Raw genomic sequence first — 16088 nt, 5'->3', positions numbered from 1 at the left:
AACAAGTCATACATTTCCCTTCAGCAACCAAGAACTGACTTTTATACTGGCATTCGATATAGCGCGCCACCCCCCACCAACAAGAACAGAAGAGAAGAAAACAAAACAATTGCTTTCTTACATTTAACATGTCAGGAAGGTGCCAGACACTATTCATGGAGAGTCAAAAATCTCTTTTGTTTCTGTGTAAAAGGGAGGTCCGTTCAAGTCGTGAGTGTTTCAGAACTTTCATTTCTTTGGAAATGACCTAGCTATGAAATACACTGTCGTCACTTAGTTTAGCACAAGGATAGAAACTCGGGGAACCAAAACACCTGGAGAAACGTTTTTCAGTTCAGTTCAGTTCAGTTGCTCAGTCGTGTCTGACTCTTTGGGACCCGGTGGCCTGCAGGATGCCAGGCTTCCGTGTCCGTCACCAACTCCAGGGGCTTGCTCAAACTCATCTCCATCAGGTCAGTGATGCCATCCAACCATTTTATCCTCTGTCGTCCCCTTCTCCTCTGCCTTCAGTCAAGACTATGAGAGGCAGATATTTCAGAGTATAATCATTGTTAAGAGTTTGTCTAAAAGCTCATATCACATTTAGGTTTTTTTCTTTTGATGTTGTCGTTTCCAGGTCCTTTCTTGCTGACAGGCTTGTGACAGATATAACAATAGAGCAGTTTTTACCTCAAAGGAAACCTAGGCACTATGAACATGTTGTGCTTAATGTTGTTGACTCTTAGACATGTCTATAGTGGAGGAGCAAAACCAAAAATACTAGATATTTCATATTGACTAGTTCCCAGTTCACGGGACTCTGACGTTCATTTAGGTCAATGTTTTCTTGTATTTCCAGCAGTTTGATTTGGAAGCGCTGCCTTGTCTTGAGACCATTGAAATCAGAACTCAGAACTTGAGCAATATTATCAAAAACCACAAGGCTCACACTGACACATACCTAAATCCAGAGAGAGAGACAAGACATCTTCCAGTTTTCCGCCTGAGATTTAAAATATTTCTTTGAGCCGGTCTCCTGGGGAGTGGGGGATGGGGGTGGGGGTGGGGGTGGCAGCGAGGCAGGCTTGGGTAACAAGCTAATTGTTGGTCATTGCATATGCAAAGAACCAGCTTTCCCGGTTCCAAGGAAAAAAGTTTCCTTGGTAACCAACTTTGTCTGGTTCTATAGACTCTCATGGCCCTCCTAGGTCAGGTCACCTTGCCTTTCTGTAGTCCTCGTTTGATCCCTAAATCATAGACAGCTTGGATTGTCCCTGTGGGGTGGATGTATTGTCCTCCTGTTTGAACTGGCGGCAGTAGCCAGAGCCTCTCCTGGAACCGGGCGTGGGGGCGGGGCTCACCGGGAGCCCCCGGTGAAGGTGAGCAGCGCGCCGCGCCAGGAGTGGGGCGAACCCTGGCGGCGTGGGTCGGGGTTCCGGTCGGGAGGGGGTGGGTGGCGGTCTCAGTTGTGTTCTCCGGGTCCCCACTGCGGCTGGGAAGGCAACGGGAGCGCGGCAGGGGCGGGGCGAACCCGGGCGGCGCGGGGCGGGGTCCGGTCTCGGCTGGGGTGGGCTCCTGGCGGGGGTGGGGGAGGGCTTCCCAGTTGTGCTCTCGGGGGTCGCCATTGCGGCTGGGCACGCCCATTTCGTGCGCTCCTGGGTCCCCAAGGATCGGCATCCAGTGGGCGCAGCGGAGGGGTGCGGACCACGGGTCAGGGCACTGGGACTGCGTGGAGCAGGGAACCACGTATTCCGCCCTCTGTTGGCACATTCTCGGAGCTCCCCCACCTGGCGGTCGCAGAAAGGCCTCGCCTTTGGGGTCAAGGCCTTTACCGCTCCACCCCTCTGCTGAAAAATCTCCGAGTCTGCGCGGGTTTCCCAAGCAGCCTAGGGTCCGCTGGAAGTCCAAGGGACAGAACCCTGAATCTTGGCTGGCTGGCCCAGCCCTGCTTCTGGCACTTTGTAGGCCAGCGGGCCCTGGAGCACCTGCTGGGAGGGGAAAGGGAAGGGTCCACGAATTGCACCCTAGAAACTTAGTAGGGTGCATGGATTTCAAACCCTGGTGGCCGCCCAGGCAGCAAAGAAGGGGGGAGGGCATCTTGCTGCCCTTTCATGGCCGAATCTGTGGCTGTCCTGCTGCGTGGGCCTTTTCAAGGGGACCTTGTGCAATAAAAGTTTGGTATTTTGGAACTGAATGATTAGAACTTGTAACAAGTTTAAATTATGTGGTGGTGTAATTCAACACAAAACCAAACCAAACCAAGCTCCAAGTGTTTGGCACAGGGAGGTTTAAATATTTAAGGCCTGTTTTCCTTCCACTGTGGCATTCTATCAAGAAGTGTGCGGGATTTTTTTTTTTTTTTTAAGAAAAGTGTTCGAAGTGAGGGAAACAGGAGACCCAGAGGTGCCCCTGTAGTTTGGGGAAGGCCTTAGGAGGTCACTTGGAAATGCTGCTGACTGTGGGGGAAGGGGGCAGATGGGCTGTGCAGGCTTGTCCTTTGCATGCATGTTCTTGTGTGTGGAAACCCAACTCGGAGCCATCTCCTGATGTGTAAGCATTTCGCAGACAAACCTTGAGCTAAGCAATGCCTTTGTTCCTAAGGAAATGTTTGTCTTAAGCGATGTACATATCCTATGGATTTCCGCTGGACTCTGGCTTCAGGTCGGTTCCCCCAATAGGCTCAGAAACGACTTGAACAAAACAGTATGTTTTCCTCCTACCTTGTTCTCCTCATCTATGTTAAGGAAATGATATAGTTGCCTGGAATACTGCCTTTCTTCAAGATTCATGTCAATCAGTTTTTGGCCCCGGAGGACTCACCTGCTGCCAATGTGACCTCAAGGCATGTCGTGGGGGAGGGGCCTGGTGCCATTCCCTGAGACAGTGCCTTTCTTTCCTGAACTGACTGCTAGTGCCTGTAGAATATCTGGCTAGAGCCCAGCAGGGCGTACACCCCGCCTCAAGTCTAAGTCAGCAGCTTTCTCTATCTCTTTTATACTTTAATAACAGTTGATGGCACAAAAGCTCTGAGCGATCAACTCATATCGAATCTTCATTTCAGATTGAAGATGCATTCCATGGGATTGCCATCCTAAGTCTTTCCATCGTTATGGAATATCTGTCCATGTATTCAGGATAGTTTTCAGCCAGGGTGTATAAGTTCCAGCGTGCCGGTCTTGTCATCGTCATTACATCCATGGCAAAGTGTGGTATTCATGTTGACATTATTGAAAGGGAATTTTTTAAATTTCCTTTTCAGATTATTATCTGCTAATGTATACAGAGAAAACTGTGTAATCATTCGTTTTTATCAGTTTGGACAGCTTGATAGTTGTCTTTAATTTCTTTCCTTTCTTATACTTTAGGATTTTCCGGGCACATACATGTACTGCCTCACCCCTAATCTCAGTCATGTGTGCAAAGAACTTCTGTCCTTTTATTTGTTTATTGATTTGTTGCAACATTGAATTCGTTTGGACTATGCTGGGTCTCTGCTGCAAGATGGAAGTCGCTAGGACCTCTGGACTGCAGTCTGCCATCTCTTACTGACCTCTTGTTGACCTCTGCAGAATCCTGGTTGGTGGGAGCTTGTTAGTTCCTTGTTCCTTACCAGGACCTCCTGTGGTAAGTGTTTTCTCTTCTCTGTTGCCTGGTAAGGGTGGATGGTCATTGGCATCCCAAAGCTAGCTAGAAGTCAATTATTTAGGCAGGCTTGTGCATAGATATGGGAGAAGGCAATGGCACCCCACTCCAGTACTCTTGCGTGGAAAATCCCATGGACGGGGGAGCCTGGTAGGCTGCAGTCCATGGGGTCGCTAAGAGTCGGACACCACTGAGCGACTTCACGTTCACTTTTCACTTTCATGCATGGGAGGAGGAAATGGCCACCCCCTCCAATGTTCTTGCCTAGAGAACCCCAGGAACTTCGGGGCCTGGTGGGCTGCCGTCTACGGGGTCGCACAGAGTCGGACACGACTGAAACGACTTAGCGGCGGCGGCGGCGGCGGTGGCAGCAGCAGCAGCAGCAGAAGCAGTGCATCGATATCAAAAGGGTTGAGAACAGTCAGGTAGGATCACATATGTCACCGTGAAACACTACTTCTCCACGTAGCATAAGCTAACCAAAGATTTCTGTTCTAGGTCCACCTAGAAGAGATCACTTAAGAGGTAAAGAAACTGAAACTCCATTAGCAAAGGCAGTTCCACATCTCAAGAAAACTTGTGCTAGGCACAGAACTCTTTTCTGGGGGTCCACTTTCCCTACCATCTCCTTATCCCATTCTGTACCCATTCCTTTGCTTCTCCCATCCTGAAACTGCCACCTGTAAGACAGAACTACTTCGTTTTCCTTCCTCAAGTGCCATTGCATTCCACATACCTTCTTGTAATAACAAGTCATACATTTCCCTTCAGCAACCAAGAACTGACTTTTATACTGGCATTCGATATAGCGCGCCACCCCCCACCAACAAGAACAGAAGAGAAGAAAACAAAACAATTGCTTTCTTACATTTAACATGTCAGGAAGGTGCCAGACACTATTCATGGAGAGTCAAAAATCTCTTTTGTTTCTGTGTAAAAGGGAGGTCCGTTCAAGTCGTGAGTGTTTCAGAACTTTCATTTCTTTGGAAATGACCTAGCTATGAAATACACTGTCGTCACTTAGTTTAGCACAAGGATAGAAACTCGGGGAACCAAAACACCTGGAGAAACGTTTTTCAGTTCAGTTCAGTTCAGTTGCTCAGTCGTGTCTGACTCTTTGGGACCCGGTGGCCTGCAGGATGCCAGGCTTCCGTGTCCGTCACCAACTCCAGGGGCTTGCTCAAACTCATCTCCATCAGGTCAGTGATGCCATCCAACCATTTTATCCTCTGTCGTCCCCTTCTCCTCTGCCTTCAATCAAGACTATGAGAGGCAGATATTTCAGAGTATAATCATTGTTAAGAGTTTGTCTAAAAGCTCATATCACATTTAGGTTTTTTTCTTTTGATGTTGTTGTTTCCAGGTCCTTTCTTGCTGACAGGCTTGTGACAGATATAACAATAGAGCAGTTTTTACCTCAAAGGAAACCTAGGCACTATGAACATGTTGTGCTTAATGTTGTTGACTCTTAGACATGTCTATAGTGGAGGAGCAAAACCAAAAATACTAGATATTTCATATTGACTAGTTCCCAGTTCACGGGACTCTGACGTTCATTTAGGTCAATGTTTTCTTGTATTTCCAGCAGTTTGATTTGGAAGCGCTGCCTTGTCTTGAGACCATTGAAATCAGAACTCAGAACTTGAGCAATATTATCAAAAACCACAAGGCTCACACTGACACATACCTAAATCCAGAGAGAGAGACAAGACATCTTCCAGTTTTCCGCCTGAGATTTAAAATATTTCTTTGAGCCGGTCTCCTGGGGAGTGGGGGATGGGGGTGGGGGTGGGGGTGGCAGCGAGGCAGGCTTGGGTAACAAGCTAATTGTTGGTCATTGCATATGCAAAGAACCAGCTTTCCCGGTTCCAAGGAAAAAAGTTTCCTTGGTAACCAACTTTGTCTGGTTCTATAGACTCTCATGGCCCTCCTAGGTCAGGTCACCTTGCCTTTCTGTAGTCCTCGTTTGATCCCTAAATCATAGACAGCTTGGATTGTCCCTGTGGGGTGGATGTATTGTCCTCCTGTTTGAACTGGCGGCAGTAGCCAGAGCCTCTCCTGGAACCGGGCGTGGGGGCGGGGCTCACCGGGAGCCCCCGGTGAAGGTGAGCAGCGCGCCGCGCCAGGAGTGGGGCGAACCCTGGCGGCGTGGGTCGGGGTTCCGGTCGGGAGGGGGTGGGTGGCGGTCTCAGTTGTGTTCTCCGGGTCCCCACTGCGGCTGGGAAGGCAACGGGAGCGCGGCAGGGGCGGGGCGAACCCGGGCGGCGCGGGGCGGGGTCCGGTCTCGGCTGGGGTGGGCTCCTGGCGGGGGTGGGGGAGGGCTTCCCAGTTGTGCTCTCGGGGGTCGCCATTGCGGCTGGGCACGCCCATTTCGTGCGCTCCTGGGTCCCCAAGGATCGGCATCCAGTGGGCGCAGCGGAGGGGTGCGGACCACGGGTCAGGGCACTGGGACTGCGTGGAGCAGGGAACCACGTATTCCGCCCTCTGTTGGCACATTCTCGGAGCTCCCCCACCTGGCGGTCGCAGAAAGGCCTCGCCTTTGGGGTCAAGGCCTTTACCGCTCCACCCCTCTGCTGAAAAATCTCCGAGTCTGCGCGGGTTTCCCAAGCAGCCTAGGGTCCGCTGGAAGTCCAAGGGACAGAACCCTGAATCTTGGCTGGCTGGCCCAGCCCTGCTTCTGGCACTTTGTAGGCCAGCGGGCCCTGGAGCACCTGCTGGGAGGGGAAAGGGAAGGGTCCACGAATTGCACCCTAGAAACTTAGTAGGGTGCATGGATTTCAAACCCTGGTGGCCGCCCAGGCAGCAAAGAAGGGGGGAGGGCATCTTGCTGCCCTTTCATGGCCGAATCTGTGGCTGTCCTGCTGCGTGGGCCTTTTCAAGGGGACCTTGTGCAATAAAAGTTTGGTATTTTGGAACTGAATGATTAGAACTTGTAACAAGTTTAAATTATGTGGTGGTGTAATTCAACACAAAACCAAACCAAACCAAGCTCCAAGTGTTTGGCACAGGGAGGTTTAAATATTTAAGGCCTGTTTTCCTTCCACTGTGGCATTCTATCAAGAAGTGTGCGGGATTTTTTTTTTTTTTTAAAGAAAAGTGTTCGAAGTGAGGGAAACAGGAGACCCAGAGGTGCCCCTGTAGTTTGGGGAAGGCCTTAGGAGGTCACTTGGAAATGCTGCTGACTGTGGGGGAAGGGGGCAGATGGGCTGTGCAGGCTTGTCCTTTGCATGCATGTTCTTGTGTGTGGAAACCCAACTCGGAGCCATCTCCTGATGTGTAAGCATTTCGCAGACAAACCTTGAGCTAAGCAATGCCTTTGTTCCTAAGGAAATGTTTGTCTTAAGCGATGTACATATCCTATGGATTTCCGCTGGACTCTGGCTTCAGGTCGGTTCCCCCAATAGGCTCAGAAACGACTTGAACAAAACAGTATGTTTTCCTCCTACCTTGTTCTCCTCATCTATGTTAAGGAAATGATATAGTTGCCTGGAATACTGCCTTTCTTCAAGATTCATGTCAATCAGTTTTTGGCCCCAGAGGACTCACCTGCTGCCAATGTGACCTCAAGGCATGTCGTGGGGGAGGGGCCTGGTGCCATTCCCTGAGACAGTGCCTTTCTTTCCTTAGCTGACTGCTAGTGCCGGTAGAATATCTGGCTAGAGCCCAGCAGGGCGTACACCCCGCCTCAAGTCTAAGTCAGCAGCTTTCTCTATCTCTTTTATACTTCAATAACAGTTGATGGCACAAAAGCTCTGAGCGATCAACTCATATCGAATCTTCATTTCAGATTGAAGATGCATTCCATGGGATTGCCATCTTAAGTCTTTCCATCGTTATGGAATATCTGTCCATGTATTCAGGATAGTTTTCAGCCAGGGTGTATAAGTTCCAGCGTGCCGGTCTTGTCATCGTCATTACATCCATGGCAAAGTGTGGTATTCATGTTGACATTATTGAAAGGGAATTTTTTTAATTTCCTTTTCAGATTATTATCTGCTAATGTATACAGAGAACACTGTGTAATCATTCGTTTTTATCAGTTTGGACAGCTTGATAGTTGTCTTTAATTTCTTTCCTTTCTTATACTTTAGGATTTTCCGGGCACATACATGTACTGCCTCACCCCTAATCTCAGTCATGTGTGCAAAGAACTTCTGTCCTTTTATTTGTTTATTGATTTGTTGCAACATTGAATTCGTTTGGACTATGCTGGGTCTCTTCTGCAAGATGGAAGTCGCTAGGACCTCTGGACTGCAGTCTGCCATCTCTTACTGACCTCTTGTTGACCTCTGTAGAATCCTGGTTGGTGGGAGCTTGTTAGTTCCTTGTTCCTTACCAGGACCTCCTGTGGTAAGATGACTCATGCAGGTCTTTTCTCTTCTATTTTGCCTGGAAGGTTGGGTGGTCACTGGTTCATTTAACAGAGTGTCTTTTGGTTCTCTGGAATAAGGTCCTTCACACGGTCAATGTATAAAATTGTAAAAGTCAATATTTGAAATAATGTATATTCCTATTTGGTAATTTGGCTTTTTTGTTGTGTGTTAGAACTCATCACCAGACCAAAAGTCATGGAGAGCTTTTGTTGTTTTCTCAAATTGTATAGTTTTTTAAATGGAATTCTGGTGTTAGTTGCAAAGTTTGTGCTTCTGTTCATTTCATTTTTTTTAATAAACAGTTATTTATTTCTAGTTGATTGATCACTGCTTTACAATATCGGTTTGATTTGTCATACATCCACGCGAACGAACCATAGACGTACTTGTGTCCCCTCGCTCTGGAAACTCCCTCCCACATCCCATCCATCCCCACCTCTCTAGGTTATTACAGAGCCCCAGTTTGAGTTCCCTGAGTCCTAACAGCAAATCCCACTGGTTGTCTACTTACAAATGTTGGTGTACATGCATCCATGTTGCTCTCTCCATTCCCCACCCTGGTCCGTAAGTCTGTCCTCTATGTCTGCATCTCCGGTGCTGCTATGTGAACAGATTCGTCAGACCCATCCTTCTCGATTCCATGTTTTCCTCTTTCTGACTGACTTGCCTGTTTAATACGCTCTCGGTTCATCCCCTTCCTTAGAGCGGACTCAAATATGTTCCTTTTTATGGCTGCATTCCATCCAGGCTCTGACTGTTCCTTAGCCGTGTTTTGAGGAGGGTCATGGAGCCATTGTGCTCCATTTCAGTTTGGGCTTCCAGTCTGAGTGCTCACAGCAGAGCTGCTTGTGGGTGAGCCCTCTGAGGTCTGTGAGCATGGGGCTGCCCGCTCTTCCCTGGTGGGAGCTCTGTCTCCTCAGGACCCTCAGGACTCGGGCTCTGGGGTTATGGGGCTGCATCCCAGCTGAGAGGAGAGGGGTTGCCTCAGTGCCCGCCAGCAGGGAGACGCTGCAAGAGGGGAAAATGAGGACGAAGTAGATGTTTCCTGTGTCCAGCTGAGCGCTGACCGGAGGTCCATCTCAGAGCACTCGGGGGGTGGGGGTGGGGGTGGGGAGAGCTCCATGTACAAATGGCAGGTTTTCAGTTCGATTTCTGTTCGATGGCCTAGAGGATGACCTTCGCAGATGTTCTTCTGAGTAGTTGGCCAGTTTTCCTGTCCCTGTTTCTTCAGAAGAGTGTCCTTTCCTCTTGGCTCATTCGTTTGATTTTCATGAACTGACCACGTCCATGTGGGTTCACTCCTGGGCTCTCTCTTCTTTCCTGGAGTCCCTGTGTCTGTGTTCCTGCCAGTTCCTCACTGTGGTGGTTACTACAGGGCCGTGCTGTAGTTTGAAGTCGGAGAGGAAGATATCTCCAGCAGTGATCTTCTTTCTCAGAGTCTTCTTGGCCCTTTAAGGTCCTGTTCAATATTAGCAGCCTACTAGTAGGAGTATTTCTGTTTCTGTGAAAAGGCCATTGAATATCATTTTGTGATGGCAGTCAGTGTATTTGTTGATGGCTTTGTTTGAAATGGGCATTTGAATTCCTCTTGTTCCAGTGTTTGAGCGTGGTGTCGTTTTCTGTTTATTTGTGTTTTCTTTGGTTTCTTTATCAGTGCTTTCTAGTTTTCTGACTACTGGTCTTTTATGTCCTTGATTAAGTTTGTTGCTAGATGTTTTATTCTTTTGGGTGCAATTATAAGTGAGATTTTCTTAATGTTTGTTTCTGTTTGTTATTAGTTTATAGAAATGCAAGTGATTTTTATGTATTGATTGGGATTGTAAGTTGTAGTAGTTTCTATGATTGTAAATTGATCGAAAATTATTCAACTTTACTGAATGTAGTCTAACAACTTTTTGTGAAGTTATGGGGAACATTTTATTTGCAAAATCTGTTTGTTCTGCAGACCCAAGGCACAGTGGTTACTAATAGACTTCCCACAGTACTTCTTCATTCCATGTGGACTCCTACAAGGACAGTGGAGCATCACAGCTTCCCTTGAACTTCGCCTGGGTAAGTCTGAACTCTATAGAAAATTTTCTGCCTGTCTAATTCGATTTTCTTTTATGGTATCGACTTGTTTGTTTTGAAACATAATTTCCTTTCTGGGTAAAATGTACAGAAAACTCCTAGCAAAGGGAAAAAGTGCTCGCATTTGCCACATCATCTAAATCACTCTATGTGTTTTATTCAAAGTGGGTGCATTCTCCTGCAGAACCTCCACATAATCTCCAAAATCAGGACATCATTTGGTTTCTGCACTATAATGTAATCCACAGCCCCACTTCCCTTTCAGCAGTTGTTCAATTGTATGAATATATCTTTTCTTCCCACCCCCCCCCTTTTTTTTTAGGAATGCTATGGAGATGTACGTTGATTTGGACAAACTTGATGGACTTAGAGCAGACGGTGAATATGGGATCTGTGTGGCCTTTTCTATATGGATATTTTTCGCTAAAGATGGTTTTAATGTTTATTCATGTTATAAAATATGTGAATCCTGCATTCTTTTTTTTTCTCCATAGTAATTAAAAATAAATAACATGCCATTTACCATTTAGCTATTTGTAAGCATACAGTGTTGTAGTATGAACTCCCTTTCCTTGTTTTGCACACTGGTTTATTATGTGTACCTCATGCGTGCTTTGAAGAAACTCAGGAAACTGAGTCAGTGACTGAAATGGCCCAAGATATCACGTTAGATACCATCTTCATCTAAAACCAAACCAGGGGCTTCCTGGTGGTCCAGTAGCTAAGACTGGACACTCCCAAAGAAGGTGACCCAGGTTTAACCCCTTTTCCGAGAACTAGATCTCCCATGCCACAACGCAGAGTTGCATCCTTTACCTAAATATCTGGCTGGCTTCAATGAAGGTCGATCTGGTGCAGCCAAATACAAAAAAAAAAAAAAATCAATATTAATAAAAATAAAACCAAAGGAAAGGAAGGATATGGTCGTTCTACAGATTTACATCTTAGGTTTTCCTATTGATTTGAAAAAAAAAAGAGTTTCACAAGACTGTCATCCTTCTATCTGGTATATGCCAAGGATTCCTTTGAAATGAGATTTCTCTTGTAAATGTGACTCACAGAAGAGCCGTCTTGAACTTGGGTGTGAGAGATGAGCATGTGTCCTCTTAAGAAAAAGAAAGTTAATTAGGTCCAACTAATTTTCATGCTGAAGTGGTATATTTTGGGGTAGCATTTGCTTCCCTTCACTTTGGATGTATCCCAATTTGCTTACACAGTCATCGCCCGAAGACATCCTGATATTTGAAAGTCTTTAGCTCTTAGAAGTAGAGCTGTGTGTAATTGTGTGATACTTTTTGTCTGGACACTTTTTCAAAGCTGTTTAGTAAGTGCTAGGCGTGTAGTGTTCAGGTCACAGGTGAGCCTTGTTTAGCTGTGGAAAAATCCAGCTAAGTTTCTCTGGCCCGTGGGATCTTCCTGGGTAAGGGATCGAACTTGAGTGTCTTGCATCATCACGCAGATTCTTTACCACTGAGCCACCAGAGAAGCCCCGCGCCCCCTTCCCCTTTTTGAGCTTACTGGATCTAATAGGTGTGCAGTGCTACTTCACTGCTGTTTTACCTTGTAATTTCCTAATGACATATGATTTTGAGTATTTTTGATATGCTGATTTACTATCTGTATCTTTCATTTGACCAGGAGTTCAGATTTACACACTTTTAATGATGTTGTTTGTTCCAGATATTTTGGTATATTTGGAGTACGATCCTTTATCATATATGTATTTTGTCAATACATTTTTCTGTGGCTTGCATTTAAGTTGTGTGAAAAAGGTTTTTCACAGTTTAAATTTATAATGTTTTAAAGTTCATGTTATAATTTTTATGTCCGTTTTTGGATAGACTTTAGTGTGTTTTTTTTTTATTATTAAATTTCATAAGCAGAACTAAGGTACTGTAGATACAGTTTTAAGCAAAGCTGAGGTACCATAGATACAATTTTGCCTTTTGTCTGTTGAGACGTTTGAGTGAGGTTGGTATACATTGTAAAATTATATCTACATTCATTTGACTGGATATGACTTCCAATTATTTGTATAATCGGTTTTGGAGATGTCATGAGAAGTCAGTTTCCCCAAGGGAAACTGGGCGGGTTCTGTGAAACATGAACTGTCTTCGATCCCTGGGAATCACTTTCTGTTCTTCTGGCTTTGGACTTGACTTGTTTGGATATTTCATACTAGTGGAATCACGGAACGTTTCTCCTATTTTGGTTTATTTCACGTAATATAATGACCATAAGGTTCGTCCACATTGTGGCATTGTCAGAATTACCGACTTTGAAGGGCTGAATCAGATTCCATTGTGTGTCTACCACAGTTTGTTTATGGAACTGGCTGTCCATGGACACTTAGATTGCCTCTGTTTGTTGGCCAGTGTGAATCACGCTGTTGTGGCTATGACTGCAGAAATATGCATTTTTTTTCAGCCCCCTTTTCCAAACCTTTTGGGTACATAGCATGAATTAGAATTGAAATATCTGTTTGTTCCATGTGTTAGTTTTGGAGTAATTTCTGTAGTGTCTTGCGCAGTGGCAGAACCATTTCAGTTTATCTTTTTGTATGGTAGAATACTGTTCAAGCTTTTGAATATACCCTGTGATGCATATTCATTCACCCACCGATGGACACTTGAATGGGTTCTACCTTTGGGCTATTGTGAATAAGGTCGCTATGAATATTTGTGTACCAGTTTTTGTTTGAAGTATTAACAACTACATAGTACTACGTATGAAAGAAACCACAAGGACCTACTCTATAGTTTCAGAAACTGTATTGAATATCCTATGATACATATAATGGAACAGAATCTCCAAAGGAATATATGAAAAAGACACAATACCCTGATAATTATTGTGCCAACACTGTGTATTTCTACACACCACTAAAATAGTCACATTCATAAGTATATTTCACTGCTTGGTTGTATAAAAATAGAGAAGTCGAACAGAGAAGAAATAAACTTCCTGTCATTGCTCATCATCATTTATGCACTATTACTACCTGTAACACGCGTTGTATAAATAAGTGCTGGACTAGGAACTTACATTCGTGTAAACCAAGAGATGGTGAAGGGGTAAGGAAGTACAACTTACTGAATTCCTTAACGAAGGATTATGGAACTCTATGCACATGAAGTGAATGAAAGTCAAACGGTTTAGTTTAGCCACATTCTTCCTAGAGTGATGAGCTTCCACCCCACCCAATGTTAGCTCACAATTAAATCCTGCAGTCATCTGGCCTCAGTGTGTGCTTCCTGCCATCCAGAACGCAAAAGTGAGGAAGTCCTGACAAAATCGTTGCTATTTTTCTTTTTTGGATTTGTATTTTATCGCAGGGCTTGGGGAAAAGAGGGCCTAGCCTGTTTTCAGAGTTGCATCCCAAGGCTTGCTCTGGCGTGTTACCTATGTTGACAAACTGCTGATCCTGTTCAACAAAGGACAGTGATCTGCACGTCAGTATCTGTTGCTTGAGCTGGAATAGTAGGCATCCCTTCAAGTGCAGTCCTTCATGCTGAAGCAGGTCTACCTGAAGCAGTAGCATAAGATGAACACATTGATCATAGAGACATCGCATCCCATGAATTTGTAAGAATTTTTCAGGTATACTGATCATCATTGGAGGAACTGACTTGTCCCAGTAATAACTGGAGTATCCAGCATAACAACAGTTCCTTGACTAAATAATATGCTTATGCTACTTCTTCCAGCGTTCTTTCTCCTACCTCGGTCATGAACAGGAGAAGCTGATGGCAGTGGTTCTTGAAATGTGTATCGATTCCTTGGCAGCACGGTCAGTAAATACTCTGCCTACCAGCGCAGGATATGGAAGTGATGTGGGTTTGATCCCTGGGTTGGGAAGATAACAATTCATACACTCATTTTATGTGAACAAGTTTTATACTCATGAGTGTTTTTCTTCTGTATACAGAATATATAGGTGAACTATAAAGAAAGCTGAGCGCAGAAGAATGGATGCTTTCGAACTGTGGTGTTGGAGAAAACTCTTGAGAGTCCCTTGGGTTTCAAGGAAATCCAACCAGTCCATCCTAAAGGAAATCCGTTCTGGGTGTTCATCGGAAGGACTGATGGTGAAGCTGAAACTCCAGTTTTTGGAGAGCTGACTCATTTGAAAAGACCCTGATGTTGGGAAAGATTGAAGACAGGAGGAGAAGGGGACGACAGCAGATCAGCGACCCAATGGTCACAAGTTTGGGTAAACTCTGGGAGTTGGTGATGGACAGGGAGGTCTGGCATGCTGCGGTTCAATGGGGGTCGCAAAGAGTCGGACACGACCGAGCGACTGAACTGAACTGAACAGGAAAACAAATGCTGTTCAAGGACACTGAAAGAACCCTGATGTTGAAAAGCAGATCTGTATTGTGAGCAATGCTTAGAAATCCATGAGTTGACACATAGTATTACGCCTATCATCCTTGTAGTTCCCTCCGTGAAATATGTTGCGAAAAGCTCTTCCTTTGTGGTATAGATTCATGAAGAAGCTAAATAGCATGAATCCTTTATGTTGACAACTGTGAATTTAAATCTCCTGTGAATCCTATGTGACAACCACACATACCAACATGATTTATTAGTATTCTATCAATATTTTTAGTCCTACTGTATTTCAACTAAAAATGTCACTATACAATGGTACATGAAGTCAAGACATAAAATCAGGGCAAATACAAAATATTCCATCCTTTGAGAAACGGAGCGAAAAAATATTGTGCTTTGACTATTGCATTTTTATGTAGTAGATCCTTAAGTATTTTATTCACCACACCCAACTGAATGGTCCACAAATGCTTCAGAGAGGAAAGGATTATTTCTCTTTAATAATGAGGAGTTCAACTGCTCTCAAAGCAAATACCAGACAGTAATCACCATGCAGGACAAAGTTGATTATTCATATTTAGATTACTCATTCGTTAGCTTGCCAAAGGTTCTAGATCTGTTACCACATTTTTTTTTACATAATATCCGCATGTGAAAGTGAAAGTGGCTCAGTGGTGCCTGACTCTTTGTGACCCCATGGACTATACAGTCCATGGCATTCTCTAGGCCAGAATACTGGAGTGGTAGCTTGTACCTTCTCCAGGGAATCTTCCAGACCCTGGAATGAAACTGGAGTCTCCTGCATTCAGAAAAATCATGTCCCTTGAATTTCTAGTTTACTGTATAGGACCACGGCAATGTGATTACATAAAATTGCTTAGTTTCCTTTACGTTTCTCTTGTTTGATATAGATAGCAGCCTTTGGTTCTATCACTAGCATTGCAAGTAAAAAGAAAAAAAACATAATTAGAGCTCCAATAGTATTTTTACTGTTAACGATAAGTATAGCATAATGTGCGACCTAGCAACAGCTAGTGAGCCTAGGACTGTCTGGAACATTCTTGGATCCTGCAGGAAAACACCCTGTGTGCGCCCCTCGATACTGGGCCTAGAGACCAAAATGTACATGAAAGGAAATAGTGGAGCTGAGCAGAGTAATGCGCCCAAACATGTCTGACAGAGTGCCGCAGCCTGCTCCTTCATGGGCAATGCCACTATAACCTAGGAATGTCATTACATGGTTCACAGATGGCATGCAAGATGCTCGGCCCTGACACTGAGCTCAGCCCTGACTCTGAGTTTCAGTCCTCTGAGCAGATCTGGACGTCTCCCATTGTAGAAGCTAACCCGTTCCTTCCAAATACACGCTTGCAAACACACACCAGTTGGCTGACTCTCCTTCTACAAGGGAGGCTTCGTTTACCCGCATTCGGTGAACTTCGCTTCCCAGCTGACGGACAAACCACTTATTGTAAGTATTTTCTCAGGGACAGTTTCCCCGGGGCTGGGGCTGAGATAAGGGACCCAAACTCATAGGGAAAGGCAAAACCACATCCACATGTCTTTGCTCTGTAGGAGAGCTCTAGTGTACATAAGCCTGTACATAAGTGAACGCAGACACTCTGTGTGCGTGTTGCTGTGTACCCAAAATAGGGCCACAAGGAGCCTCATGCTCTCCATGTGGCATGG

The 16088-nt window shown here is 45.2% G+C and overlaps 1 protein-coding gene across 1 annotated transcript in view; it reads left to right on the top strand.

The window, feature by feature from the left end:
- Window positions 1-15773, top strand: part of LOC129619531 (uncharacterized) — a 261602-nt gene extending 245829 nt beyond the window's left edge. The window contains exons 5-8 of the mRNA XM_055534723.1: window positions 9940-10046; window positions 10387-10442; window positions 13772-13897; window positions 13993-15773. Coding sequence (XP_055390698.1) covers window positions 9940-10046; window positions 10387-10442; window positions 13772-13897; window positions 13993-14001 — 298 coding nt within the window. The 3' untranslated portion in view covers window positions 14002-15773. The remainder of the gene's footprint in view (window positions 1-9939; window positions 10047-10386; window positions 10443-13771; window positions 13898-13992) is intronic.
- Window positions 15774-16088: the final 315 nt, after the last annotated feature.

Source organism: Bubalus kerabau, chromosome 9 (assembly GCF_029407905.1).
Source record: "Bubalus kerabau isolate K-KA32 ecotype Philippines breed swamp buffalo chromosome 9, PCC_UOA_SB_1v2, whole genome shotgun sequence".
Classification (NCBI taxonomy): Eukaryota; Metazoa; Chordata; class Mammalia; order Artiodactyla; family Bovidae; genus Bubalus; species Bubalus kerabau.
The sequence above is the reverse complement of the archived record's forward strand: the minus strand, read 5'-3'. Positions and strand labels throughout refer to the sequence as shown.